Consider the following 27,388-nt stretch of genomic DNA (forward strand, 5'->3'; position numbering starts at 1 on the left):
AGTCCATTAGATCAGATTCCTACGCCTGCTGTAACTTTAGTAAGTCCTCTAATTTTGATATTTTATGCATGTTTATATGTTTAATAACATATTAATTTGAATGCAATGTTGTAGATAAGAAAATTATACATCTTTCAGACCCATCTAGCATGTTCAGGGTGTACTGTGGAAACTTGTCGCCGGCGGTCAATGAAGAAACGCTGCGTGACCTCTTTGAAGAACACGGAATTGAAGTTGCCGGTAACATTCTTGTGAAAAGAAACTACGCTTTCGTTGACTGTCCAGATCAAGTGAACGTTGACAAGGCTATAGATAAGCTAAACCGTGAGTATGCATGTTCAGTTTTTAATTAGATTTAGTGACTTTTTAGAGCATGTGGCGAAATTCACCAGAGATTACCCCAAACCGCATGGCAAGCACATGGTTATCATATTCAAAATGGCCGGGTTTTTGCCGCACGATATCGATTATAACAAAGAAACGCGACATCTACAAACATTTTCATTGTTTCATGCATGTAAGAAAACACTATGTATAACGTTATTGTTTTATTACATTAAGATATCATTGCAATATGTTCGGCCCAACTAGTGTAAGCGACTAACTGAATAAGGGGGAGGTGAAAGTTCATTTTATTTTTTTTTAACATTTCGATGTATAACAGGTACCATTGTTGCGCCAAGCAAGTTACAGCACGAGTTTATTTGTATTACTAAAATGTATTAGTCGACCAGTATTTCAAATAATTTTGTCGTCTGGAGAGGTTGATTTTATTTAGCTTGGCTTGGATCTCTTTAAACATACTGGTCCACTGGTCAAAGAGTAGTTCTGGCTGGCAAGTACTTCGCGACAACAGATTTTTTGTCCTCTGCTATGAAACAGTTTATGACCAAAATTAAGACGAAACGTCAGACAGATGACTGATATTTTGCTCTCTAAAATGACCTTTCACACAGCAATTTTCATCGAGGAATAAAATATGTGAGAGTTGCTTCTGTCTTGAAAAATGGTGAGATCTACTGTTAAGTTGAAGCATATTTATTATAATAGGTATTATTCATTCAATTTATTTTTTTAAGTCGGACTTCCAAGTTGACAACAGACTTGATTTTTAAGATTCAGAAAACATGTGGTTAATGTGGGGTAGGCATTGCCTAAATCAGTGAGCACTGTGAGCTTTCCCATACAGGTACCGTCTGTGCGAGACTAAAAAAAATAATAAAGGACATTACAAAGGGGGGGGGGGTCAACCCAGATGAAATTTTTTGCTTTGCTAGTGCAGTTATATTATTTATATTAAAGCAGCAAGCAAAATCAATATTTCTGTTTGAAAATCTGTCTTGTTAATGAATGGGGGAGTTTGTTTTTTTTTCAATAATGTGAAAATTCGTGGATACCAATATTTGTGGATTAGGGAAGAAACACATGTTCGTAGATTCTTGAAATAATAGTTTTGAGGTGTTTAGTATACTCATTAATGGAAATCTCCTATTTGTTGGGAATCGAATTTCCAGGTTTGGCCTACCCACGAAAACCACGAAAATTGGTACCCCACAAATAGTACTTTCACGGTAAATGAATAACTTGAACAATTTTTCCCCCCCAAAATTCCGCCCCGTGCAGCTCCGGGTGTTAAAAGAAAAGGCCTGCAGCAGCGCTAAGCTTGTCGTAAAAGGAGACTAAATAAATAGTGCTCAGAACCCTAGGGGGGGAATAGGGTGCTCTGCCCACACAGCAACTGGGATACACGTACGTACATCCACATGTTTCCCGAAGTTTTTATAAACATAACATTCACTTTGAATAAGTAAAACAAATTAGAAAAAGACTTGAAAACTATCAGAACCGATGAATTTGTTTTTACTGAAACGTAATCTTAACCTGTATTTTTTATTTGTTTGATTGAAGGAAATGATAAATTTTCTCCGTATGGACTGTCACTTTTTGTTACTTCCGGGACATGACTTTTTTGGTTAGTATATTGGGGAACCTTAAGAGAAATTTAGATAGTACACATAATAATGGTAGAGCTCACACCGCATCGTGGCGCTTGTTATAATTAAATCTAATTATTGATGTTTATATTTTTCACATAGTTGTCTACATGTACAGTGAGGTTATTAACGTCATAGACTACTTTACCAGCCATGCGCTGAGGCCATAAAGAAAAAAATGCCTGATTCCTGCTGCAGTACAAAATGTACCTATCCTCATTTTTTGTGCCTACCTGTAACATTTTTTGGCCATTTTGGCTCAAGCACAGTGAAAATCTTGATTGTTTTCCCATTAACTCATTGTAAGATGTTTTTTGAAAAATGAAATAATTTGCTTACCTACTTACCTTATTTTTCCTTGCTGAGTCAGGAATCAAGACTTATTTTGTTTAGCCTTGCAGTTAGTGATCAACTTTCCGTTAATTAGAATGATGCGTCACGGGTAATTTTTTCATAGTCTCTGTCCGTCATATTAATGTGAAAGTCTGCTATTTAATAGTAAATTTTGCTATTAAACTTTGTACTCATTTCGGCCTTAATAAGTGAAATTGATTTTTAAAAAATTCTCCACCAGTGGCTGGACTAAAAAAAATTTACTGGTCCAGTTGGACTACAGACATTGAACTTCTACTATTCTGACCAGAGTTTATTACAAGGCCAGAGCATAGGTCTAGTGGCTTACATTTAGTACTGCAATGAAATCATGTCTGTTGTATTATTGTTCAGTATATTGTAGATGGAATTAAGCTGTAAATAATCTCTTCTTTTACTTCGTAGAATACAATTTATTGGGATCAGTCATGCAAGTGGAACCATCCAATTCAAGGAGGAGGTAAGATTAACCTTCAAGTATCATCTATTTTCCATACTCCAACATCTTGCTTCATAGTTCAATATTACAAACCACACTTTCTGACATACTTTGATGTCGGCAGAACTGTACTTAAAGTTATCTTAAAGCTTGTACATTTTCTTAACTATCACACATAAGAATGTGGTAAAAATAAGAAAATTGATTATTAAGTAGATAGCAGTTATTTACTGAATGTTCCCAGTGTAAAATAATATCGAGAGTGTTAGAAACTGACTTTTTTGTCAACATAGACCCATCATAATTTTATGTAGAAGCAACTTGAGCCAATTTTGTCATAGACCTACTTGATTTTACATACTTTGGTCTGTAGGTCTACTGCTAATTTCTTTCTCTGTATCAATAATTCACACTGTGAAATAAATTCAGTTATTTCACTCTCACACTTTCTCCTGCCAAAACTTCACCACACGAATATAAATCTGCCGTTCACGAAATATAAATTTCATATTGAAAATAGCAATTAATTATGGAGAAAATTTATATAATAAACAGGATAATCAATTGTTTACGGTGAAACTAAAATATGGTCACTCACACAAAGATTTAAGTCATGCGTGGAACAAGTTCTGCACACTCGTTAAATCTAGGCATTCTTCCGCACTCGTGATCATATTTTGGTTATTCACTCTTTCCAATTAATTATCCTTTTAATACCTTACCTAATGTGAAAATCTGATTATCCTGGAAATCCTTTGTAAAAGCAGTTTAATCGAAGTTAACATCAGGTTTTCAGCATTTTAAATTGGTGCATATGGTTAATAAAACTGTAAATTTTAAATTGCCAAACAATCTTATTTAAAAAATTAAACTGCCATCACCAATAAAAATTTTGTTAAGGCAAAAATATTTTCAGATTGTAAAATTAGTGATGTTTATTCACAATGATTGTCAGTTTGAAAACTTGACATTTAAAATGTTTTCTTAGGATTTGATAAAACTTTTAAAAGGTTTATATTGCTTGATTGCCATAGGTTAAACTGTTAGTAAATGAAAGACCTAAATACTTTATAATATGTGTTAACCATTAAACAAACGTACATTGACTATGTCAGTTACTAGAGGTTAGGATGGCACCAAGTCTTAAAATAGCTTGTTGGACAACCTCTAGATTGCAGTAGTACTGAATGTTCATGACCTTAAAAGTATAGTTCTGCCCAACTTGTTAAATGGGGAGCTTGTTGATTTTCACAGCCTGTATTGTATGTTGGCTATTAATATTGAACCAAAATGTTACAGTCCATTAGATTTCTACAACATATTGAAAATAGTATAATTGTCAAAATTGAGAAAAAAAATATCTAACAAATTTTCAATGTCATATGAACTTATGAAGCATTTACACCTAAGATTCATCTAGAAATTTAAAATGTTTCCCATCACATCTAATGCAAAATTTTCATTTAGTACATGTAGGCCCATATTTTGAAGGAGTGACCAGGTAATAAGAATAGCCAAATGAATATAAAAAAAAATCCATATGCTTTTGGTCTTAATTGTGGCATCTCACAAGGATTGAACAGGTCTAACAATACACCAAAACAAAAAAATTCAGGAAATTCGGATCAAAATTTGATTTTTGAAGATTTTTTTTCTCATTCTACAGATACAAAATGGACTATATAGTTGAGCTTGAAGTTTTAAGAAGATCAAAAGTTTTTTGCTTCATAGAGCAATTCAAATATTAAAGTTGGAATTCATGTTCAGGATGTTTGTTAAATAATTAATATATTCTACTGTTGTAGGAGACCTTCCAACAAAATTCAGATCAGAAACTTGCCATCACATGTGACCAGGGAAGAAACAGAAAGTCTGGTGTCACCATTTGGAACTGTAATCAAAAGTGAACAAGGTAGTGGACCCTTTAACCACTTTCAGATCTGATTTTCTTCTGCTTTCAAGCAGAATTCCACTTTTCAAGTCTAAATTTATACTGTTGTGAATCTTTTTTTTTAACTGTATATTTACTTCTGATTGTGCTTGTTAATCTTGTAAAATCAGGTCTGCACTTTCTTAGTGATATTTGATTTTTAACATCTGTTGACCTGTAAGCATAATTAGTTAATCACTAATTATGGCATAGGTGTTAATTTTAATTCAAAGGAAAGCTCATTAAGGTTTGTTTTGTGCTGAGAGATGTTAAAATTCTTCAGAACATTGCAATATTTGTTAATCAGTCAAAAATTGTCCAAGTATTCAAAATTTCTTCAAGATTGCAAGGTACTGGACTTTCCTGTTTCAAAACAGATTTTAATTATGCAAGTTTTTGTTTCACCAAACCTGACCCTACAGGAAGAAAATTGGGGTAGTTACATTTGTAGGCAAAAATTTTTTTTCTTTCCATATTGGTAAAATTTAAGCTTGTTATATATTGCAAAAGCCAAAAAAAATTGGTTGTTGGTTTCCCTTAACCCGACCAAGTCGCTTTCAATCTGCTGGGTTGTCTTTTTTAACAAATTAAAAATAATATTACAAAAGTCCACTGGGCCTTTTTTCTGCAGTGTTTTTAAGGTAAAGCGTTTTTTGCACCTTGAATGAAGATCACAGTTCACCAAATTTTGAGGAACTTACAGAAACTTTACCACATCCGGAGTGGCAACCGGCTTTCCCAGTGCCAGTGTTCTGGCGATCCTTCCGCATTAATGCTCGCACACAAGTGAGGTGCACGTTATGTAAAACTTTTTGCATAGTAAAAACTAAACCGAAATATTTACAGATATTCACGGGAGCTGATTCCCTCATGACAAACTATGTAAGGCAATCAAAACATGCTTTTATGGGAAGCATTGAATAAAATTTATAGAACACAGCTGTTTTCTTGATTTCATGCATGATAATTATTTAATGTCAAAGCTACCCAGATGCTATTAACACAAAAACAAACATAGACAAAATTAAAAAGAAAAATACGGGACCAAAAAAAACAGTACTGAAACCAACAGAAAACATGAAATTACAAAACGATAATTGTACATGTACATAAAAATTGAGTTCTTTTGACAGATTACAGTAAAGATAGTTTTGATTTTAATGCTGCTTAAGAGAGGTGACTCTCCAAAATATACATATACGGCATAACAAAATTGCAGTAAATGATAACATCTTGGTAATATTAACATTTCTGAACTACAGAGTGTTTCACCATAAGGGTGAGAGTTGAGAGAATCTCTTTTGTTTATCAAAATGCCTCTCTTGTAACCCTACCTGCCTGGTCATATATTTTCTCCCATGTTGGGGGAAACCAACAACCATTTTTCTTTGGCCAAATGCACAGGACTCAAGCTACTTGAGAAAAACTGGGAGAAGTGATGTCTCTCAGAAAAACACCAGGAGGAGTGGGGAGTGGTCAAGGAGAGGCAATTGCATAAGCACATCTTTCAGGAATGCTTTTTTTTTTTTTAGAATATTTGCTGTATGATGTGACATGCATGCACTCAATATAAGAAGACATTTTTATGTGTTTACTTTCTGTTATTAAGAGAAATGTTACTTTTTCTTGAAGCTACATTTGTACATATATAAGTATCAAAATATTTTGGACAAAATGAAATCAGCCTGCTGACTGAATGATTTACTAGTATATGTACACAGGTCTCTACCTCTTTCCAAATTTATTACAGCAAAATTAATATTAAGTTGAGTGAAGCAAATCTTCTTGCAAGGAATTGTCATATTATCATTTATTATCAGTATTGGATAAGAAAATATTAGGCAGTGGCATCCTGGTCCCACTTAATCCATAGTGATTTCTTTTTCAAATATTCAATCTCTTGATATAAGTTGATAAAAGTATCATTGATCACATTCAAAATTTCTTACTGAAAAAACAAGACTGAAACTTGATTGACACATATTGTAGCATTTGCTACAAATTTGTATCAAGCTATAGAAGTGTTATATTGAAATGGAGATATACTGTTAAATTATGAAACAAAAAGGTCAAGTGAAGGGCTTTATGTTTTCTACCGAATTATCAATTTAGATTAATTAACCCGAGAAATTGCACCACAAATTTGCAAATTTCGTAATGAAATATGAATGACAGAACATCAATTATCAGTCATTCCATATCCTGTTTTTTAACGTTTTTAACGAAAAGTTGATTAAAATACTTGCTTGTAAGTGAATATTTGATAGATATTGAAGATTTTTACAATTTATTTTTCTCGAACAGGCACCATTTTTGTTTGAATTATCAGAAGGGAAATAACCCTGGTCAAAATACTGTCAAAAGAGTACAGTCCCGATAATGGGCAATGTCTGAAAGTGCAGGGCGACTTTACTTCGCTTTTTATGTCGTCAGAGGACAAAGTAAGCGTCCCCAGGACGACTATTTTGCCTGTATTGACCAGTAGCTTGAGCCCTGATGCATTTTGAATTGAAAATTTACGTACATTTTCTCTTTAAAAATTTGTATAGAACTTTTGTGTTCCGGTTTAAGGAAAAAGAGGGGAATCAAAAAGTTTTGTTTTGGATGTAATTCTGTGCAATTTCTTGTTGTCTGTATGTTCAGTTTCATTTATCTTTATTATTTCCAGCTGGTGCAGAGGCATTAGTGTATGTGACTTTTGAAACTGCAGAGCAAGCCCAACAGTAAGTATTTAAGAGTGAATATTTGGGTTTTAGTTTTGAAGTTGAAACCTATCATTGGTTGACTGCTAACCATAAAGTTCATCAATAATGAAATATGGATTATATTAAATCCTGAATGAATTACAAATAAAAGTATAAAGGAATTTAAACATCATATGTGCTTTTCTCCAAACAAGTTCTGTTGTGTGTAAGCGGCTTTGTTTTGTAAAACATGGCTGTGCCCATGAAGAACACATGTCTCTTAAAATGTATTGTGATACGTTCCGACAAACAAATCCAATATTGAGATATTTATTGTTGGAGAAAAAATGTATCGTGGCACCTCTAGGCAGAAGAAGAAATTGAAAAGTAATGAAATAGAGCAATTTCATCCTAGTTTTTACTTTTGTGGAGTCACGGTGGAGGATATGAGTGACTTATACATGAGGAGTGGAGAAATTGAAATTTTTGTTGACTGTATTTCTTTAGATTTTGCCATTTCCTGCTTTTTGTTGTACCCAGTTGAATTAAACTGTAACATTGGTATTGCAGACAATGACTTAATCTTATTTAGGTGCTGGATGAATAGTTTCTAGTACATGTTTTGTATATTGAATTTTACAGGGCAGTTGCAGGATTGAATGGATTTGAATTCCAAGACCGAATGTTAAAAGTAGAATTTGCCAATAATAGACCTTTAAACAACAGAAGGATGGGAAGTCGTCCTAATGGACAGAACCAACAAAATAGGCAACCAGAATTTCCACTGAGGTACAACAAACAAGTTTCAGATATTATTAATTAGTACAAATTATAAATGTTGGTGAACTGGGTTGGGGCAATTAGCTAAGGCCATAAAAAAATAAATGTGTGTATGAAATTACCCAACCGACCAACCCTATTTTTCCTCTGATCCTAAGCAATTGTATCAGCAAACAAGGTAAAAATATAAAAATCAGTAATTTCAGTTTCAAACCAAAAGTACAATTCAGCAGTCATTCCAGTGCTTAATTTAAGTTGGCGTTTCTTCGTTTGTCAAAGCGAAATAGCCACTCGGTCATGAACTAAAGGTCAGCATGGCACAGGTCATGTTGACCAGCACTGAAATTAAGTAAATGTTGTCTTGTGAACAGCATTAAGGCGCGTACATGTGTCCTGGATGAAGGATAGTTGCTGGACGTGCCAGGATAAAACATGGTGCGTCCACGGGACTCGTAAGGTAACAGGTAAGGATACGTTTTATGACAGGTAAATAATCTCCGAGGAACAATCAGCTGACTAGAGTTTGACAATTAGAAAATGAATCCTGATTGGATATACCACTATTTTGTGAACCAATCATTTTCTGAAGATTATTTTCTACTCCACAATTAAATAGACAATACTGTCATTTTAACAGGTCTCAAAATGGTAGAACCACGTGTGTTGACAAATTTTAAAATCATCACTGTCGATACAAAATGAGTTACCTCCCCTGCAGTCTTCACATTTCCTGTAATTTCAACAGTGCATTATTTTTCTCATAAATTTTGTTTGGAATAACTAAAAGAAATACTATTCTTCTAAAATTGTGATGATTTTGGAAATTCAGTAAAAACATTGAATATTAGTTATATTTCCTCATATACTGCACCTCACGGTATACATTTAATGAAAAGTATGGGTTGCCCAAGTTTCCCTCCTCCTTTTCACAGGACTACGCAGCATTATGATGACATAGAATCCAAGTTCTGCTAGATTTGACAAATGAACTGACTGCAACCATTCTTCAATTTAAAAACTCAAATGTTAACCCCCCCTTTAACTGACATCCATGGGAAGAAGGAAAGATTTGCTCAATGTATTCTCATTTGGTAGAAGTGAATTTGAATGTAAAAGTTTCTTATTTATTAATTTTTTTAATTTGATAAAATTTAGAAATTTTAATTAGGTTTGGAGGAGTCCAACGAAAAAAGGGGCTTACAAACTTCAATCAATTACAGTCCATGCATATGTTGTTCAACTGAAAAAGGCACTATAATGCTATAGAGATTGTCTCATTCATACATTACTACAGTAAAACCCATGCAATTTGCAAAATGTCCCGAATATAGCGTTTCAACATTGCCCTGCATGAAACCCCCCATGGGGGATTTTTGAAAGTTGGCAGGTATGTTAGTATTAACATGTAGGTACATGGAACTAAATACACATTTTGTATTTAGCTGTGTCATGAAGCCAGCAAACATCATAAGTTAGTTTTCAAATGAAAAAAAAAAGATGCTGAGTTTACTCTACACAATTTAATATGGATGACACGCATAATTGCAGTGAGATATGGTTTTGTATGATTGTACATACATATATGTAGTACTATGTATGCACTTAAATAATGAATGTAGCGTTCAAACTGGTTTTAAACCAGGAAAAGGGTGGGACCCACCAAGTTCATCTGGGACTCGCCTTTCCAAAAAGTGACGAGTCCAAGGACTCACCATATAAAAATCCTAGTGAGAACACTGAAGACTGACAATCTGGACATAGTAAAGAGTAAACTTGTTAAGAATATAAATATAAACAGACATATTATTTTTCATGGCCTTATCATCTACTGCCTTCTTTTGAAAGAATCAATTCTGCACTGCTTTACCAGAAAACAAAGTAACCATTAAAACTTTTTAAGAATGCCATGTGCATATATACTTTTTAAAGTTTAAAATAGTTTTAAGTTCTGTAAGAAAAAAAGCGATATGATTGTCTGAAAATTCCCACATATTCATTTGACTTAACTGCCGTTTTAAGAACTTGGATATATATATATTACGTGGCAGACTGTCAGTTGTGTATTCAGCTACTAGTTTAAACAAAAGAATTAAAACACTTATACATGAATAAATTATAAAAATTTGATGTTTGACAGAGTTAACTGCCCTTGAAATGTTCATTTTTCATGTATTTCAATGATATTATAACTCAATGGTCCAGCATGATATAGAAAATCTTGTTTGTTTTTCTTGATTCTGATGGTGCACATAATCAAATTACACTATCAAAATGATGTTTTTCCATACCATGTTTCACCTTCTGCCTCATTCTTACAGGGACTGACACTTAATTATATCCTGCTTTGTTTTTCAGAATGCTGGTTGGTAGTGAATTCGTTGGTGCTGTAATTGGTCGCCAGGGACAGACCATTCATGGTATCACATCACAGACAAGAGCTAGGTAATGAATTCATTCAATAGGTATAAGTTCAGGTGTAAATACACGAGGTATACTTGTAATGAATGAATTTTGTCTTTAAACAAAAACGTATGATTTATTGTTAGATTTTCTTAAATAGAATTACTTAACAGTTTTTTTTTTCCTTTTTTTCCCCAACTTTGACCGCTAATATAACAAATATTAAATCACAGCAAAAATAACTGCTTGTTTGATATTCTTTTTGACCTCCACTTGCTATACAGAAATTTAATTGACTTTTCTTGTTGAATCTTGGAGTTTTGAATTGTCAACATACCATCTAGTTAGTTTCATAATTGTTATGAATTCTATGCTGGTCTGAACTTATACATTGAGCAGAAAATAAATACCTTGTAAGATTTGTTACCTTTGTACTTGCAATTTCAGAGTTGATATTCATAGGAGAGAAAACATTTCCTCAGAAACAGTAAGTGTGATTTGTTTTATACATTTTCAGAGTTGATATTCATAAAAGAGAACACTTATCATCCGAAACAGTAAGTGAAAGTATTATCCTAGCTAAATCTTTGCTGTTTCATTCCTCTTGATCTATTACCTTTACCCTGTAACCACATTGTCATAGTCATAGAAACTGCACAATTTAATGCTTCATATATTTCTGGCACAACCTAACTTTGTCATGAATTAGTAAGTTCAACTACTCTACATTCCAGGGATAGTGCTGCAAGCTAGTTTATTTTCTTATTTTAATGTTTTCAAATTTTTCACTTATCATTAATTCTGTTGTATTTACATTAATTAGCTTCCAACCTATTTATTACTTTACTACATGGATTTATCATAACTACTAACAAAAAAAGATGTTGTGTATTGAAAACAGAGTTTATAGTGCGTGGTCTGTAATATATGCTCTTTTTTGTGCTTGGCTTGCTATTCAGAGCTGATTTTTCCCTGTCTGCTATAAATCTATCTGCATTCCAACTAATTCTTTGTAATCTCTCGAATGAGAAAAACTAGTTGGTAATTTAAGAAATAGTGCAAGCTAGTGTATTAGTTGATTCAACAGGAAAGCTTGTAGCTTTAGATACTGAGGTTAAAAAAAGTAAAAATTTAGAATGAATTAGTAATGAACTGTATACATTTACTGGTAGTTAGATTCCTAATCCACTCTCTACACCCCTGCAAACAAGATGTTGAAGGTGTATATAGGAATGACCATATTTGTTGTCTGTGTGTTTAAACAGCTCCTTAACTGCTCAATGGATTTTTGTGAAATTTCTTGTGAGGGTAAGGCATCAAAGAAAATGTGCATGTAGGGTGACAGTTATTGTTGAGTGCATGTACAGGGTTTTAACCTAAAATTTTGGCTTGGTAGCTAATATTTGTAGTTCTTAACAATTACAGTAGAAATTTTATTGGCCATTGGCAAGTGGCTTATTTCAAACTCTGAATTATGGCAGATGATTCAAGTTAAAGGTTTATCTGTTCATACCTCATAAAGCCAACTGCTGTTGGTTTCCTCAATAGATTATAATTTCATAGGAAGGTCCAGTGTCATGTAGATATACTCAAAGGAGGATAATGAATGTTGGATTGCTGTAAGGGGAAGGTGATTCAATATTAATGTTTTACATGTTCACATCTGGTCACCCAAAGAGTTAACATGCTCAAACAGTTTAGATTAAGTTTTGTAGGAAGATTGGGCATCTCATAATGTGTATAAGAGACAATAATGGTATTTTATATCAGAAAGTAATTTTTAGATTCCTGTGAGAGAGAATATTAATAACATTGGTTTAACATGATTAAAATCCTAGTTTTTTTCCCTATTTTGTTTATACTGATACTAATTATTTGCCTCTGGAAATTCAAAACTTTCCTGTTGAAGTTATTGCAATACATGTATATTACTTGTTAATGATGCAGAAAGTTTCTTTTGCTAATAAAGCATAATTTTAAATCAGACCAATGATGTGTCAATGGTTACTCTGTTCATTTTTTTACCCTCCTCCTTTTAATTTAAAGTAACTTAAGATCATGAATATTTCAGAATTTTACAAGCATAAAGGACATTTAAAATGAATCTGGTTTCTTCAAAATATGAAAATGAGAGTTAACTAAGGGTCCAAAACGGAACCTTGGTGTACTGTTGTCTGACATTTTACATGTATGAATCATTTCAGCTTGTCACTATCAAAGGCAGTCCAGAAAGCTGTACTGAAGCTTGTAAAGAAATTTACAAAGTTGTTCAACAAGAAGCTCAATCATTAAATAAGGGGTAAGTTTTGTAGATTTAGTGATTTTAACACAATATCATGTCTATGGAAAGGAAGTAGTGAATTAAAAAAACAAAACACATTGATTGATAGAAATGACAATTTGAGTTACTGTAAGTCCATGTGCTGGAGTATGACACCAATGATTGTATGGCAAATCTGATTATTGCCGCCTGGTAATGATTTATTTTCTTCATTGAACCATTTAAGTTAGCTTAGTCTTTAGACTTTAGTCTGGAAGCTGAAATAGCAAAATTTGCAATAAAAAAGTAGTAGTACTTTAAGGTTCTTTGGAAGTTGGGCTACTGAATATCAATTCATTCATTTGTTCAACACATTTAGCTGAAGCATTCTGGAAATTTTTCTTCTTTCCATATTTCAAAGTGCATTTCTTTATTTCTCAAAAAACGTGCATGAATGTGAATTTCAATCATAATTAAGAGCTGTATCAAGATTGAATTCTTTGCCATACTTATAACGATTAATCAGGGTTTGTGTTAATATCAAAATGTGCCTTACTAAAACATATTATATATGTCAAGTGATAGTTTTATGAACAAGAAACATCTAAGAGATATGAAATGATGATTGGTCTTGTAACTAACAACATTGAGTATAGTTATTCCGCCCCAGTCTGAAAGTGTGGGTAGAGTGCCTTCTTCCTGTTATTTGTTTTTTGGTCATGGATATGGATTTTAAATCGTTTTTCTCTATTTTGACGCTTCAGTATATATTTTGCAGATATTTATACTAACAGTAACATTGTGAAAAAAAGCATCAAAACTTCATTTCAGAACAGAGAAAGAATTTAACACATCCATAATTTTTTTCCAGAGAATACCCTCTGAAGGTGTTATGCCCTAACAGTGTATGTGGAAGAATTATAGGTAAACAAGGCAATGTCATTAAGAACTTCATGGAACAGACAGGAGCACACATTATTGTATCAAGGTATAGTGTTGTTAAGGATTTTGACATTTCTTGGAAAATTAAAATTCTTTTTACTTGCACAGCAGTTGTCTAAAAAGACTATCTAGAGTTTACTTCATCAAGTGAAAGATCAATAAAACTAATGGTTGTGACTGGAAGGTGAAAATGTCACCCTTTGCTGCAGACAGAGAAAATAAAAAAGGATGAGCTATGGATAAAATATTTTCGGTATCTGAAAAAATTAAACTGAAGGTCTAGTACAAAACACTTGAAACACAAGATTGAAGGGATTCTGGAATCTCTGACTACTCAGTTTCTAGGAGTCCTTAGTTTCAGTGTTAGGTAACCCTTTGGCTTCTACCTGCTTTTGCAATCAAGTTTAGGGAGGTAGACCTAGGGTAAGGGATATAACTTCTGAAATCAGTGATATGTTTGTATCACATTCAATTTCACCGAAGCTTTTCAAGCTTTCCTTTGAATCAGAATGAAATCAGTCCAAGTTATTTTGATGCTTACATGAGTTTGATGTAAAATGGTGAATACATACATGCCTATGATTTGTAAGAGTTGTGTCCCTTGCCCTAGGTCTACCTCCTTAAAAACCCTTTGTTTTCACTTAAAATAGTCATGGCTCCTAGAAATTAGTTTTCTAGATTCTACAAAAACTTGTTTTGAGTTTGATACTAATTATGATTAGGTTGACCAGACCTCTACATTTGTTTGGTTTTTTATTCACAGTGCAACAGATATGAGCAACTTCTACGTTGATAGAGTCATTACCATTACTGGAAGTGTAGAGGCTTGTAGCAAAGCAGAAGCTTTACTTAGTGAAAAAATGAGAAAATGTCTTGAGCAAGATGCTCAAAGTTACAATGTAAGTTAACATTCAATTAGCATTTCACACTGGTTTAATGGTAGAATTTTATAATACAGTCAAACCTCGGTAGCTCAAACTCCAAGGGACCATTGAACTGTGTTCGAGAAATTGAAGTTCGTATATTTCCGGATTTCTTTCGTTGCCGGTCCGAGTTCGACTTCATCGTTAGAAATTGCTTACTTCCTTCGAAGTTGTGTTAGTTCGTGGGTCTTTTTCATTCGCTTTCAGAAGATTATGTCGATTTGTGGACATTAAAATGCTGTGTTTTCTTTTAAAAATGTCCAGAGTGCGGGTTCATTGGTCAATAATTTGTTTTCATCCGATTTTTTTTCATGGTTTCATTATGCTAGTCAGTTCGAGTTTTCGAGAAATCCAAGGTTATTTATATTGATTATATAGGAGAAAATTTTGGTATTTAGAATTGTGTTTGAGAAATCCCGGGTGTTCGAGCCATTCGAGTTTGAGCGAGTGAAGTGCGACTGTATTTCATGCACGTAGTGATGTCAAGGCATGCTCAAGACTGAATCCACTCAAGTTTAAAAAAATATCAAATGGAAGAGGATTTCACATGCAATTTACAGAACTTTTTTTGTGTGTGTCGAAGTGAGAAATATTTTGTTGACCAAACAGTGCCTTGTAGTAATCTACACACTTATGTTGCATGATAACTGAGCTTCATTACTATTGATATTTTCACAGCAACAGATGAATATGTTTGGTGGTATGCCTCCTATGGGCATGATGGGTCCAGGACCTGGAATGGGGTACCAGAACATGAGAAACTTTCCTCCTTATGGAATGGTTCGTAGAAATGAAGTGAGCTTAAAATTATCTGTTCTGAGCAGACTGCACTTAAAGCAGTTAGTCTTTTAGTAGATTTAGTATTTATCTTGCAAACAAACCTTGTAAATGTCAAGGCAGTATGATGATTGGACAATGCCACCTACTTTTTGTGAAGGAGGTTTATTCCGCCCCAGTCTGATTGCTTGAAAGACATTGAATGAGGTTCTTGAAACAGCATTAAAAATATTTTCAAGGTTTACATTTGAAGTAGCGTTTTTTTTTTTGTTTTTGTTTTTAATGTAAAAGATATCTCAAATACAGAAATTTAATTGCAATTCAACCACAAGAAAGAACCCTCTAACGAATTTCAGATTCTGGTACACTGATGTTAAAATTATGGAACCCACTGAAAAGATTTTCTCTTTAACATGAGTCTTGTTTGATTTACAGTTGTTGGCAAATTGAAGTCTGAAAGATTATAAGTATCTTGTTGCATCAAGCAATAAAATTAAAATAATTCTGGATAAGCCAATAGTTTCTCATATTTTGTTTTGAAGATCAAAAGAAAATAATTTATTTGAAAAATTACATACGAGAAAAAAGTAAACAAAATTGTGAAACCAAAAAACAAGACTATGCTTTGCTTAGTTGTGAGTTTGATTTGCATCATACAGTAGTCTTTATGATCATGATACATTAATTCTTTTGATTACCGCTATAACCTTGGTTCCCTTGATTACTCTATAAAACCCATACAATTTATGAAAAAGCTCAACCAGCAGCACAGCCTGTTAGGATAAATGAAGTTAAAAGTGACAATACCATTAGCAGTCCTTTCCTTCAAAATTCTCAACAACTAGCCCGAATAGTAGAGGACTGTATAGGATTCAACTAGATCGAAACAAGAAAAATACACATCATTACACTAGCATCGGGCTAGTGGCTTAAGGCAAGCACTGCATTAAATAAGGTGTTAGAAGCAGTATGATGATTGGAAAACACAACCTACTGATAGTGAAGGAGGTTTATTCCGCCCCAGTCTGATTGCTTTGTCATTCACGTTGAACATAGTTTAATTTAGAGATTACTACTTGCATATATCTTGGGAAGGAAGATACTGTTGTTGCCAAAAATATACCAAAACTTGCATACAGTGTTTTTTATATATGTGTAATTGTTTGCTGTTCCAGTAAAACATATGAAGGATGGGAAGAAGGGAACTTTCAATCTATATGGGTGGGTGTTGAGGTCTCTTGACAAAATATAGACTTCAATACAAAACATCAGTATTATAGAACTTGTAGGGATGACTCCTCTGGTGAAAAAGTGCGTTCCCCTTGTGCCTTATATCTTTTATTGGAATAGCCCTTATACTGTGAAGTTTTCTTTGATGTAGAAAATAAAAATATAATTTTTTGTGTGAAGACCCTTTTCAGAATTTACATTTACACATTAAGTCAATTGGCCTCTACAATTCCCTGTTGCAGTTAAATATGAAACCACAAAAAATTATTCTCTTCTATAACATCCAAAATGAAAGTCTTTAAGTGCACTGCTTACCTTTAAATCAAATTATGTGAAGAAGAAATCTATGTTTAGTAGTGTGATGATTGGTAAATACCACCTAATGTTAGTGAAGGAGGTTAATACCGCCCCAGTCTGATTGCTAAAAAGTACAGAATATGTAACTCTGTATTTACCTGAACAAGTGTATGATAGTCTTGCGTCCTGAAATCTTAAATTAGAAAAAGAAAAAAAAAAGAGTAAGGAATGCATGAAAGTAATTGTCAGTTAAAACTAAAGTAGTATGATTGGTAGATAATATCTACTGTCAGTGAAGGAGGTTCAGACTGCATTGTGGCTTATATCTAGAGTATGTCAGTCCCTATTCTGATATTACTGTCATAGTCTGCACCAATATCTTTCTCACTTGCCCATAGGCCAGTTTACTTGTATTTTTATACCTATTGCAATCTTGAACATGTTTATTAGCAGTCTGACTTGTGACTGAGCTGATTGAGACATTTTCTCTAGACCCTAACTTGTATTTATTTCATCCATAACATTCCAGTACTGAGGTGTAGTGTTATTGATGAATCTTGGCCATAGCCTCATAGTCTTATATGCAATTATTGTAAAGTAACTTCTATTTAATTTTTGTCATTAGTCAATTTGCGTTTGTGTGTGTGTGTGTTTTTTTGTTTGTTTTTTTGTATTGGTTGGTTATTGGATTTGATGGGTCCATCTCAGTTTCAAATTGAATTTGAACATCATTTAAAGAAATATAATTTGTGGTTTGGCGGGCAGGACCAAGAAAACTATATAAAAAAGATGGAAAACTATATAATAAAAAAGATGGTACCCATCAGTATCTAACATTACAGGATAAAGGGAGGGCATGTTGAAGTGAATCACTTGTCTTGTAATTTTAGGTATATATACAAGTAGGCACTGAATATTTGATGAAGGGTGGAAGTTACTACATATATATAAATGTTTCTTTTCTTTTTTACAGGAAAGTAACTATAGTGGTTACCCTGGAATTTACGGTGCTGTGCCAAATGTACCTCCACAACAGGAACTAGAAGTGACATACCTTTATATCCCAGAGAATACAGTTGGTGCTGTGATTGGTAGCAAAGGATCAAACATCAAAGAAATCATGAGGCTTTCCAGTGCTCGCATTAAGGTAGAAAACCTCAAATGACCTAAAGCAGTGAACTTCCCAGTCCCTTAAAGCACTGCACTATTGACCTTTAGTATTGTGCCAAGGGAATTGTCAATTAGATACCAATAGCTATGTGCTGAACCAGTATAAACTGACTATGATCATGAATGGAATAGTTACTCCCAGAAATACATTTGGTTTTACCGTTTTACCGTATTAAATAAATTTTCTGAATTAAGTTCATCCAAAAACAATTAATGAGGTGACCAAGGGTAGCGTTCATTTAATTGTGCAATCACATAATTAGTAAAAGGTAAATCGTAGTCACGTATGGCTGCACATCGGCTAATATTAACGTAGACCTGTCAATTAATTTCACATAAACAATTAGGAAACAGGTAGACAAGGTGTTTATGCAGTGATAAAACCGTGCTAACTGTTATTTATAAGGGTTGACAATTTTTTTATGTCCGATATTGGAAAACAGTTGTCCGTCATTTGCAAAGTCTGTCTGTCAATGACCGGCATTTTTTACCATTTCTGGACACTTGGAGGTGACTACAACTTCCAGTTCGACGATTATTCTATATCATATATCAAAATTGTGATGCAAGAGGTGTCACAAGTAATTATTGGTACACAAATTTCATGTTTAAAATTGCTGTTGCATCATTCCTCTATCTCTGCTTCTTTTTAGTACTCATGTTTATAGTAACAAAGATCTTTTCATACTTAGATATTACCTCAAAAGAATGGGGAAATGAATGGTGACAGGAAGCCAGGACCACCAAATCAAATGGAAGAAAGGAAGGTCATCATTACTGGTTCTGCTGAGTCCCAGTGGAAGGTATTGTCATGATTTTTTTGCAAATTTTTCATCAGACATATAAATATCCCACGCAAATTTGTTGGGTTTTCATAAGACAACTGGCACGTTTTAAAACCACATTTGTCTTTTAGTTTTCCCTGTGCTTACCTATCACAGCCACATGATATTTTGGTACAAGTCTTCTTTAGATGTGCCATATATGCTTTGATTTCAGACTGGGAGGCTACTGGCTAGTTTAGACCAATTGATATTTTGAGAACCATCTATAACCATATGTTAAATTGTAGGCTCAGTTTTACATCTTCGACAAGATCAAGTCTGAGGGAGGCTTTGCCAGAATTGAAGAGGTCCATTTAAGGTCAGAGGTCATGGTGCCAAGATCAATGGTGGGAAGAATCATTGGAAAAGGTGGACAGAATGTATGTATAAAGTTACTTATTAGTTGAATTACTTGAATTTTGGAAAACGTTTCCACTAAGCAGAGTTGTTTTTTTTCTAGAGCTTTATTGCTAGTGATAATATATGTAAATGACACTTTGGGATGAACTTGCTTAACAGAATAAATGTTCTTAGTAATGGCTATCAAGATTTTCAATCTCAGTTGTGGAAAATTCACATCAGTCTCCTGTTTTGTGATGTTAAGATTGTGGCTTAATCTGATGACTGCATTTTCCCATCTACTCAGCATTTGTAAAGCAAGTGTTTATTAATACCTTAAAATTCAAACTAATGGAGAATTGGTGTGGCATACTGAAAGTTATCATATGGTGAGAATCCATAAACTAGCTGGTAAATGTAGACCTTAATTGAAATGTATAGAGGTTTCTAAAGCAGGAGTTTTTGTCACACATTTACATGTTTTTAGAGCAATCTTGTTTTGGGAGTATAGTCAACAAAGAGATATCGTTTCTTATAATTACTTTTGTATGATTTTAGGTTAGAGAAATGCAGAGAGTAAGTGGTGCTATAGTCAAACTCCCTGAAGTTAACTCACAGAATTCTCAGATGTCAGATGACACTGAAGTTGCTGTATCAATTATTGGACATTTCTATGCTATGCAGCCTGCTATAAGACGCATACGATCACTTGTCAATCAACAAGGGGGCCAACAGGGAGGAGGAAGAATGGGAGGCCCACCTCTTCAAAGACGGGGACCTAGAAGAGAACAAAATGGGAATTAGGGCATAGGATATGTGAATGGTAGTAAAAACCTCCAAAATATGAGTACTGGAAATGGAAAAGAACTTGAAATTAAGTGTTTCATTCTCTCCCAGGTTATAGCGCCACATTGTATGGCTAAGACATCAAACCATGACCACTGTTTAGTGGTGTTAGCAAGGGCATTATTTTTACGCTTTAGTGGTTTTAAGGAGGAGAATGAATAGAGGAGGTTCTGGGTGGGGGATTTATGTGAACAAAGGAAGACCATGGAAATTTTTTTTTGTTTCGAGATTAACATGGTCTTTTTGTAATAGAATTTATTTTTGATACTTGTTGAGAGCATTTTTTTGTTATAATTTTTATGACCTGTTTTATGGGTTGCTTTTTGCCCATATGTTGACAATTTAAAAAAAATTATAAAAAATTAGAATTTTTATTTCCATCAAACTGCCACATGATACAGTTTTAAATACCATTCGACAACAGTTCTATTCTGTTCTATAAAACAACAGGTCTTAAAGGTTAAAACTTAGTTCTTTTATTTTGTTTGTAACTTAACAGTCATCAGAAAGAAGTTGCTTTGAATGGAAATAGTTACGCAAGAGGAAATTTTCATCTGTTGTGTAAATTTTACTGTTGGAAAGACAAAAACATATCTTTGCCAAACTACATGTACACCAATAATTGTAGTGTTCAAAAAGCATGTCTATCTTTATCAAGCAGATGAAGTTTTTCTCTTAGCAACATTCAACAGGTTCAATGCTACACTGAATAGCTGTCAACATTTGATGTCTACTTGAAAAAGATCAAGATATTAAATACACCTTGCCACATAATTGTACTTAATATAATGACAGGAATTAAAGTTGCTGTTATTTTATATTTTTGACTGTAATCACTGCACATGCTTTAAAATGATAATAAGAAGTTACTCTACCACATGTCTTGCAGTGCTCACATTCAAATTAAGGAAAACAATGTTTTCAGTTAAAGTTCTGTACAGCATCTGTGTAATAATGTAAAACGAAGGGAAAAAAGTATATTTAAGGTGAATAAATGTCTGCATTTTAAGCATCAATTACATAAATAATACAAACCCTGATACATGCATTAAACATAACATATGAAAAAAAATGTCTTTGATGCTTGATTAGACTTTACTTATGTCTTTTTTCAATATGAATATCTGCAAATCAGCTTTTTCCATAATCATTGGTATATGTTCTAGTACACTGAATGCTAGCTATGCAAAAATTCGGATTATGGAAACTGCTCAGACTTTTTATAAAAAAAAATAGTGGGAGAAAATGAATTGTCTTTATGGTAATTGTCAACATTTCTATATATACTGTTGTCACGTCTACTACTTGCATACGTTTTACAACTCGTAACATGGAAATATTCTTGAGTTTGAAATCAATCAATAACCTACATTGCATTCCACTGTGACCCCACATTTGTAATAGAAATGTGACTTGTCCTGCAGCATCTGAGTTGCCAAACAATGCCAACATATTTATGCAAACTTTTGTAATTTTCTACATCTTTACATCCTTCAGTTGCTAAGAAATTTTGACAATTATAGAACTATTTGTAACTATGAAAATACATTGCTGGTTTGTAAAGTATTTCTAATTTTAAGGTAATTGTTTTGAACAGGAGTCAAATTGGTTAATGTTTATCCTTGAATGTGCTGAAAATTATTGCGGTTGTAAAGACAGAATAATGACTTCTATAGAATAAAGAGTGCTGAAAATCTAAATTAGAGATACTTCACATTGTACAATACTGCCAGCCTATTTATGTCAATCCATTGTTTTATTGCAAACATTGGCTGCATTGTAAATAGCAGTCTTTATTTTCAGTCGTTTGTTCTTGGTGTTTTTATTCATTGTTTTTTAAAGTTTAAATAGTTACCTTTATACAGTTTGGGTAGCAGTGAACTAAAATTACTATTTGTTTTTGACTATTTTTAAATGGGAAGAATTTGGTATATTCAATATTTTGTTGTGTGTAAACAGTTATTTTGTATTTTGAAAAAAAAAAATTGGTCTTGTAAATTTGGGAATATACGGACAGGTAATTTTAGGACACTGCTCAGGCTAGCTCTGTATAGGAGCTACACAACATGTTTTATTACTTTATCACAATTGTTGAGTATAAGGCCTTGCCAGTTGCCTTGTCGCAGAGTTGCTAACGTTGTCAGAATTTTGACTTTATTAAGTTAGTATCTTTTGTAAAACCAACTTTTCTGTACAGAGTTGAATATTGGTAGAACTACAAGTACTCATTACACAGGTGAAAACTGATAAAGAAAACATGTTTTGAATGTACAGATTTCTTTTAACTTTAATTGGTAAATTTATGGTTATATACAGTGTGAATTTATTTTTTCCGTCTTTTATAATTTTTCGAAGAATTCTACTGAGCCAAGTCAACAGTGTATGGCTTTTCTTCTAGGACAGAGTTTCCCTGTTAGTACAAGGCCAGTAATTTCTTATCTCAGTATCTTTAGTATATGTATTAGTGTACAGATATTTTCCCAATACTTTATTTCTGTTCAAGAGAAAATGCCAGCATTGTGAAGGAAAATTTTGTTGGATGGGGATGGGTAAGACCAGAAATGATATAGATGATCCTATATTAGTGTTTTAAAACTTTCAGTGACCTTGTTTCTATACAGATAATGCAATGTCTTGCTTCTCAAAGTTAGTAGTAGGGTTCAGAATAGTAAAAGGCTTAGTTGGTTTGTTCAAAGAAATTTTCCTTTACACTGTTGAAGAATATATCTACCTCATTTCAGTTACAAGGTGCAAGTTTGATTTGTTCTATCGAGGAAAGCATTTTCTCTATACATTGACTTGGCTCACTTTCAGTTACTATATAACCTCTGTAGTTTCGTCTGTAGTCTAGGATACAGTACTATAGCCAAACCAGGTTTAATGTCATTGTCCAAAGCAGCACCAAATGTTACTTGTTATAGGTGTTGTCAAGTGTTCAGTTAATTGTTGGGATTTAATAGATATTAAGTCAGAATCATTGATATACTTAAAGCATAATACAAGCTTTACAATGGATATATTATGTTAACTAGATGGTTTCTGGATACTATTTACCATTGTTTATCTTTTGGTAAGCAGATTTAAAATTTAGACAAAATGCACATTGAGTTACTAAAAAAATTGCTGATTTTTAATTATTGACCAATGAATTGAGAAAAAAAGAAATAAAGCTTACAATGACATTAGATTCTGGGCAAAAGCTACAGTTATATTGCATGTTTTGTCAAGTTACCACGGCTTAACTGTTTGTAACAACTCGACAGTTTCTCCTTTCTGCCGGAAATAAAGTATTCTAGTTAATCTTGTGTTATTTGTTGAATGCCTTGTAACCTGTATAATGGGACAAATGATTTCTCCATTTGCAGGATGGTATCAAGTCGACTATCTTCAAATAATTTTTAGAATAATTCTTCAGTTATTAAACCTGTAGTGGTACAGCCAATAAGTGCAGTTAATAGAGTGGACACCATTGCATTACTTGTTCAACCCATTTTGCCTTAATTCTCTAAGTCACAAATTAATCAACTATTGTATTTTGGTGTGTGTAACATGCATGCATGTATTTGATAGAGTGCAATTTTGAAGGTCAATACTGGTGAAAAAGAAGTTTTTTTATGACATGAAGTAGAATTTAGTAACACAAAAGATTGATATTTTGCACTATTTACAATACAGTATTTCTAACAAATCTGAAGGAGAGAAACTAATATTCAAACTAAAACATAATGGTAAAGATCAGCAGCTACATAAATTGGACAATTATAATTTCGAAGCACAATAAAATTGCCACGGGATTTATGAAGTGGCTTACAAAACAAAAACGAAAGTTGTGGAAATTCGGACATTTCTGGTTTGTAACTCAAATTTCACGTCTTTATTTTTAAAACATACAAGGAAGAAAGTTGTAAGAAATACTGAAAAAAAAAAGGTTCAAAATACTCCAAGGCTGCAAAAGCATTTTATAGGGAAGGTTTTACAAAAAAATGACTTGTTTCATTTCAATCTCCAACCTTGTTTAAAACCAAAAAAAAAATGTACTCATTTTATGCTGCTAGAGTATGCTATAGGGAGGGTTTGACAAGAAAAGGACTTCGTTAAGTTTTTTCCCTACATTGTTTTATTGGAATTTTTTTTTTTTTTTTTTTCCTCTTTCTTTTGTCATTTGCAAAATTTTCTTTGACATGGTTTCCCTTATTCATCTTTCAAGATATCATTACCAAATTTGGACCATCAATGGAGCTCATTATGGACTTTCACAAGATGACCCTGAGACGAATTCCATTATCTATTGTAGTAGTTATCTCCCTTTTATTTGGCGTTTTTTTTTTTTTTCCATCATGGTCCCCCAAACTCGGTTTAATCCCTCATATCTTAAAAACCATGATTGATAGAATAAATCTGGAAATGGTTTCATGTGTATAAGCAGATGGCCTAATTAATAAACATGAATTTGTTATCAAACCATATGGGAGTTATATCCCTTGAAATATCATACTGAAGTTTAAAAAAAATACTGTTTAAAGAACCGCAAGTTGTAGAGATATGGGACCTTCATCAACGATCTTTGGTCCATGTCACCTTTGATTTGCACCCAAGGTCAAGGGTCACAGTGCTAGTTTTTTTTTTTTCCTTCCAACATTTACTTTGACATGGCCCTGTTTCGGCATGTTTCAAGATATTACAAAATTGGGACCATTGATAGACCTCATTTAGGACAGGTTGCAGGATAACCCCATGAATTTCATCATCCACTGTAGCAACTCATCAAGGATTTCATTATCATCTTTAAGAGTTATGTTCCCTAAAAGCAATTTCTTTTAATCGCTCATATCTTGAAAACCATGATAGATAGACTCAATCTAAACTTTTTCATGTACATAAGCAGGAGACGTATTGAATAAACATAACACGTGTATTTTGTTATCAAAGCGTACAGGAGTTGTTTACCTTGAAGTATACTTAAGTTTTTCAAATTTATATTTCGAAGACTGGAAGTTGCAGAGACATGGGACCTTCATCAATGATCTTCGGTCAGTGTGATTTTTCATTTGCATCCAAGGTAAAAGGTCATAGTGCTAGAAAGCCTTGTCACTGCCAACTGCAAAGTTTTCTTGAGTCAAAATTGTTGGACAACTTGTTTAATTTATTGCCTTTAATTTAAAAGGCAAAAATTTAACCAGGTGAGCAATTCAGGCTCCTGGGAGCCTCTTGTTTATCATATAAAAATCTCGTGCTCTGGAAATGATTTCTACGTAATCATATGCGTGTTATTCATACCAAATAGCGATGTTAACCTAACATGAATTGACAGCATATATACAGTCCAACCTCGATGTGTCGAACTCGGATTAGTCGAAATCTCGGATAACTCGAACTAATTACAAAGTCCCAGCAAAACTCCCCTTACTCCAGATGAATCGAAACCTCAGATAACTCGAGGTAATCAATCAGTCCCCTCGATAGGACTACGAGGTTAATTAACCCTGACGTCTTGAAGTCAACTAATTAGTCGGAAAACTGATTGATTTATTACAAACCATGATTGAAGTGTGTTTTAACAACGATTAGCGTGGCTTTTAAAATTAATTTGTTGACACTCTTTATGGTTTGATTTGTTTATTTAATCAATTTAAAATCGCGCGTGTGGTTAAAAGAAACGAATTGTATGGTTTATTCCTCGAATGCCAACATCCTTTGATCTATCGACAATTTACCTGTAAAATTTTGTTGGCGTTCAAGGAATGGTGTCAGTGGTTATAACAACAAAGTTGCGTGCTTATCAAAACATCTATACTAATTAACAGATAGGTTATTAACAGGTGACTTATTTCAGTTCATATTTCAGATAGTTATTCCAGTTGTTAAAATCTTATTATTATTATTATTATTATTGCTGTTTCTACTTAATTTTTCTTCACAAAATCATAGATGTACATGTATAGCGCCATAGACTTTTGAATTATTTTTGTAGTCCAATAACTTGAAGATATTTCAATTCACCACAAGAATACTAGTACCAGAATAGTAACTATGTACGAATTTTTTATTTAATAAAATATTTGAAATTGCTACACAATGTAGAAGATCAGTTTTGCTGTAAGTTGTTTACAGACTATGCTCTTTTTACCATAATTTGATATCACATGACTTTGTTTATCAATGTTAAATTTCTGAATTTCATTGATATTATTGAATATAATCCATACATTTCTTAAAATAAAAGTAAAAAAATGTTAAAATTTTATTATATTTTTACAAATTTTAATAATTCAGGTTTATTATATTCTAACATATTTATAAATTCTGCTGTATATAATATAAAAAAGTTGTAATGTCCCATTTATCGACTTCACTGATTAATTGCAACTATTAAATAGTTATAACACATTTTAATTGTTATAAAAACTCTTATTGTTATAATATAAACATCTATTGAAATATTTTTGTTGGCATTCAAGGAATAGGTAACATATAAAATGTTGGCATTCGAGGAAGACACCAATTGTATTAAGAACACGTCGGAATTTACTAACAGTGATATCGGATATGTTGATAAAAAATACAGATGAATTGCAATGGTATCTTACTATTTAATGACACATCAAACAGATGATAGTAAGGGTATTTCAACGACTACATTCGTTTCGCTAGTGAATTTGAAATTTTATCGTAATAATGTAGAACACATGGTGTGACGATTCTCCTGATTGTGAATCAAACAAAGCAACTTGTTATGAACAACGACTTTTTTGATGTAGAAAAAACAAAAAAGGAAATTTCACTAAAATACTCGGTGCCTGTTCAGTATTTCAAACATGATATACAACATACAAAAAATATCTTCCGATATTAAACACAAGATATTACGAAGTACCGTGTAAAGTGAATTACATGTACATATACAAGTACAACAAATGTAAATACAGAAACAATCATGGACCAAACTCCTAGTATTTCCGGTTTATCCTCGACCTCGGATAACTCGAACATTTTTGCATGGTCCCTTCGACTTAACGAGGTTCGACTGTAGTTGTTAACCTCATTATCCTATACAGTCAAAAACTGACCCAGCTGTTGGCTGTAGACACTTGTAGTTGCCTTGAAACATGGGAAGACATTTTTGATTTTATCTCTGCTATATGTGATTAAGGTATAGCATACTTGGCAGGAATAATGCATAT

General features: G+C 33.0%; 1 protein-coding gene across 5 annotated transcripts; it reads left to right on the forward strand.

Annotated features, from left to right (window-relative positions):
• Positions 1-23,507, forward strand: LOC148603507 (insulin-like growth factor 2 mRNA-binding protein 2). Of its 5 annotated transcripts, none has more exons than XM_088551483.1 (16): positions 1-39; positions 139-324; positions 2,772-2,826; positions 4,611-4,717; positions 7,404-7,458; positions 8,062-8,208; positions 10,555-10,641; positions 11,117-11,156; positions 12,804-12,898; positions 13,731-13,847; positions 14,565-14,700; positions 15,403-15,504; positions 18,002-18,175; positions 18,891-19,001; positions 19,271-19,402; positions 19,920-23,507. In XM_088551483.1, the coding sequence occupies exons 2-16, from the start codon at positions 150-152 to the stop codon at positions 20,163-20,165; spliced, it is 1,779 nt and encodes a 592-aa protein (XP_088407609.1). In that variant the 5' UTR covers positions 1-39; positions 139-149; the 3' UTR covers positions 20,166-23,507. The 5 variants fall into 5 exon arrangements, with proteins under 5 accessions (XP_088407609.1, XP_088407607.1, XP_088407608.1 ...); XM_088551481.1 differs by having other exon boundaries at positions 6-39; positions 15,403-15,519; XM_088551482.1 differs by lacking the exon at positions 1-39 and having other exon boundaries at positions 124-324; positions 15,403-15,519.
• Positions 23,508-27,388: the final 3,881 nt, after the last annotated feature.

The sequence above is a fragment of the Perna viridis genome, chromosome 11, assembly GCF_037379345.1.
Source record: "Perna viridis isolate PV_CMFRI_1.1 ecotype Kerala chromosome 11, ASM3737934v1, whole genome shotgun sequence".
Lineage (NCBI taxonomy): Eukaryota > Metazoa > Mollusca > Bivalvia > Mytilida > Mytilidae > Perna > Perna viridis.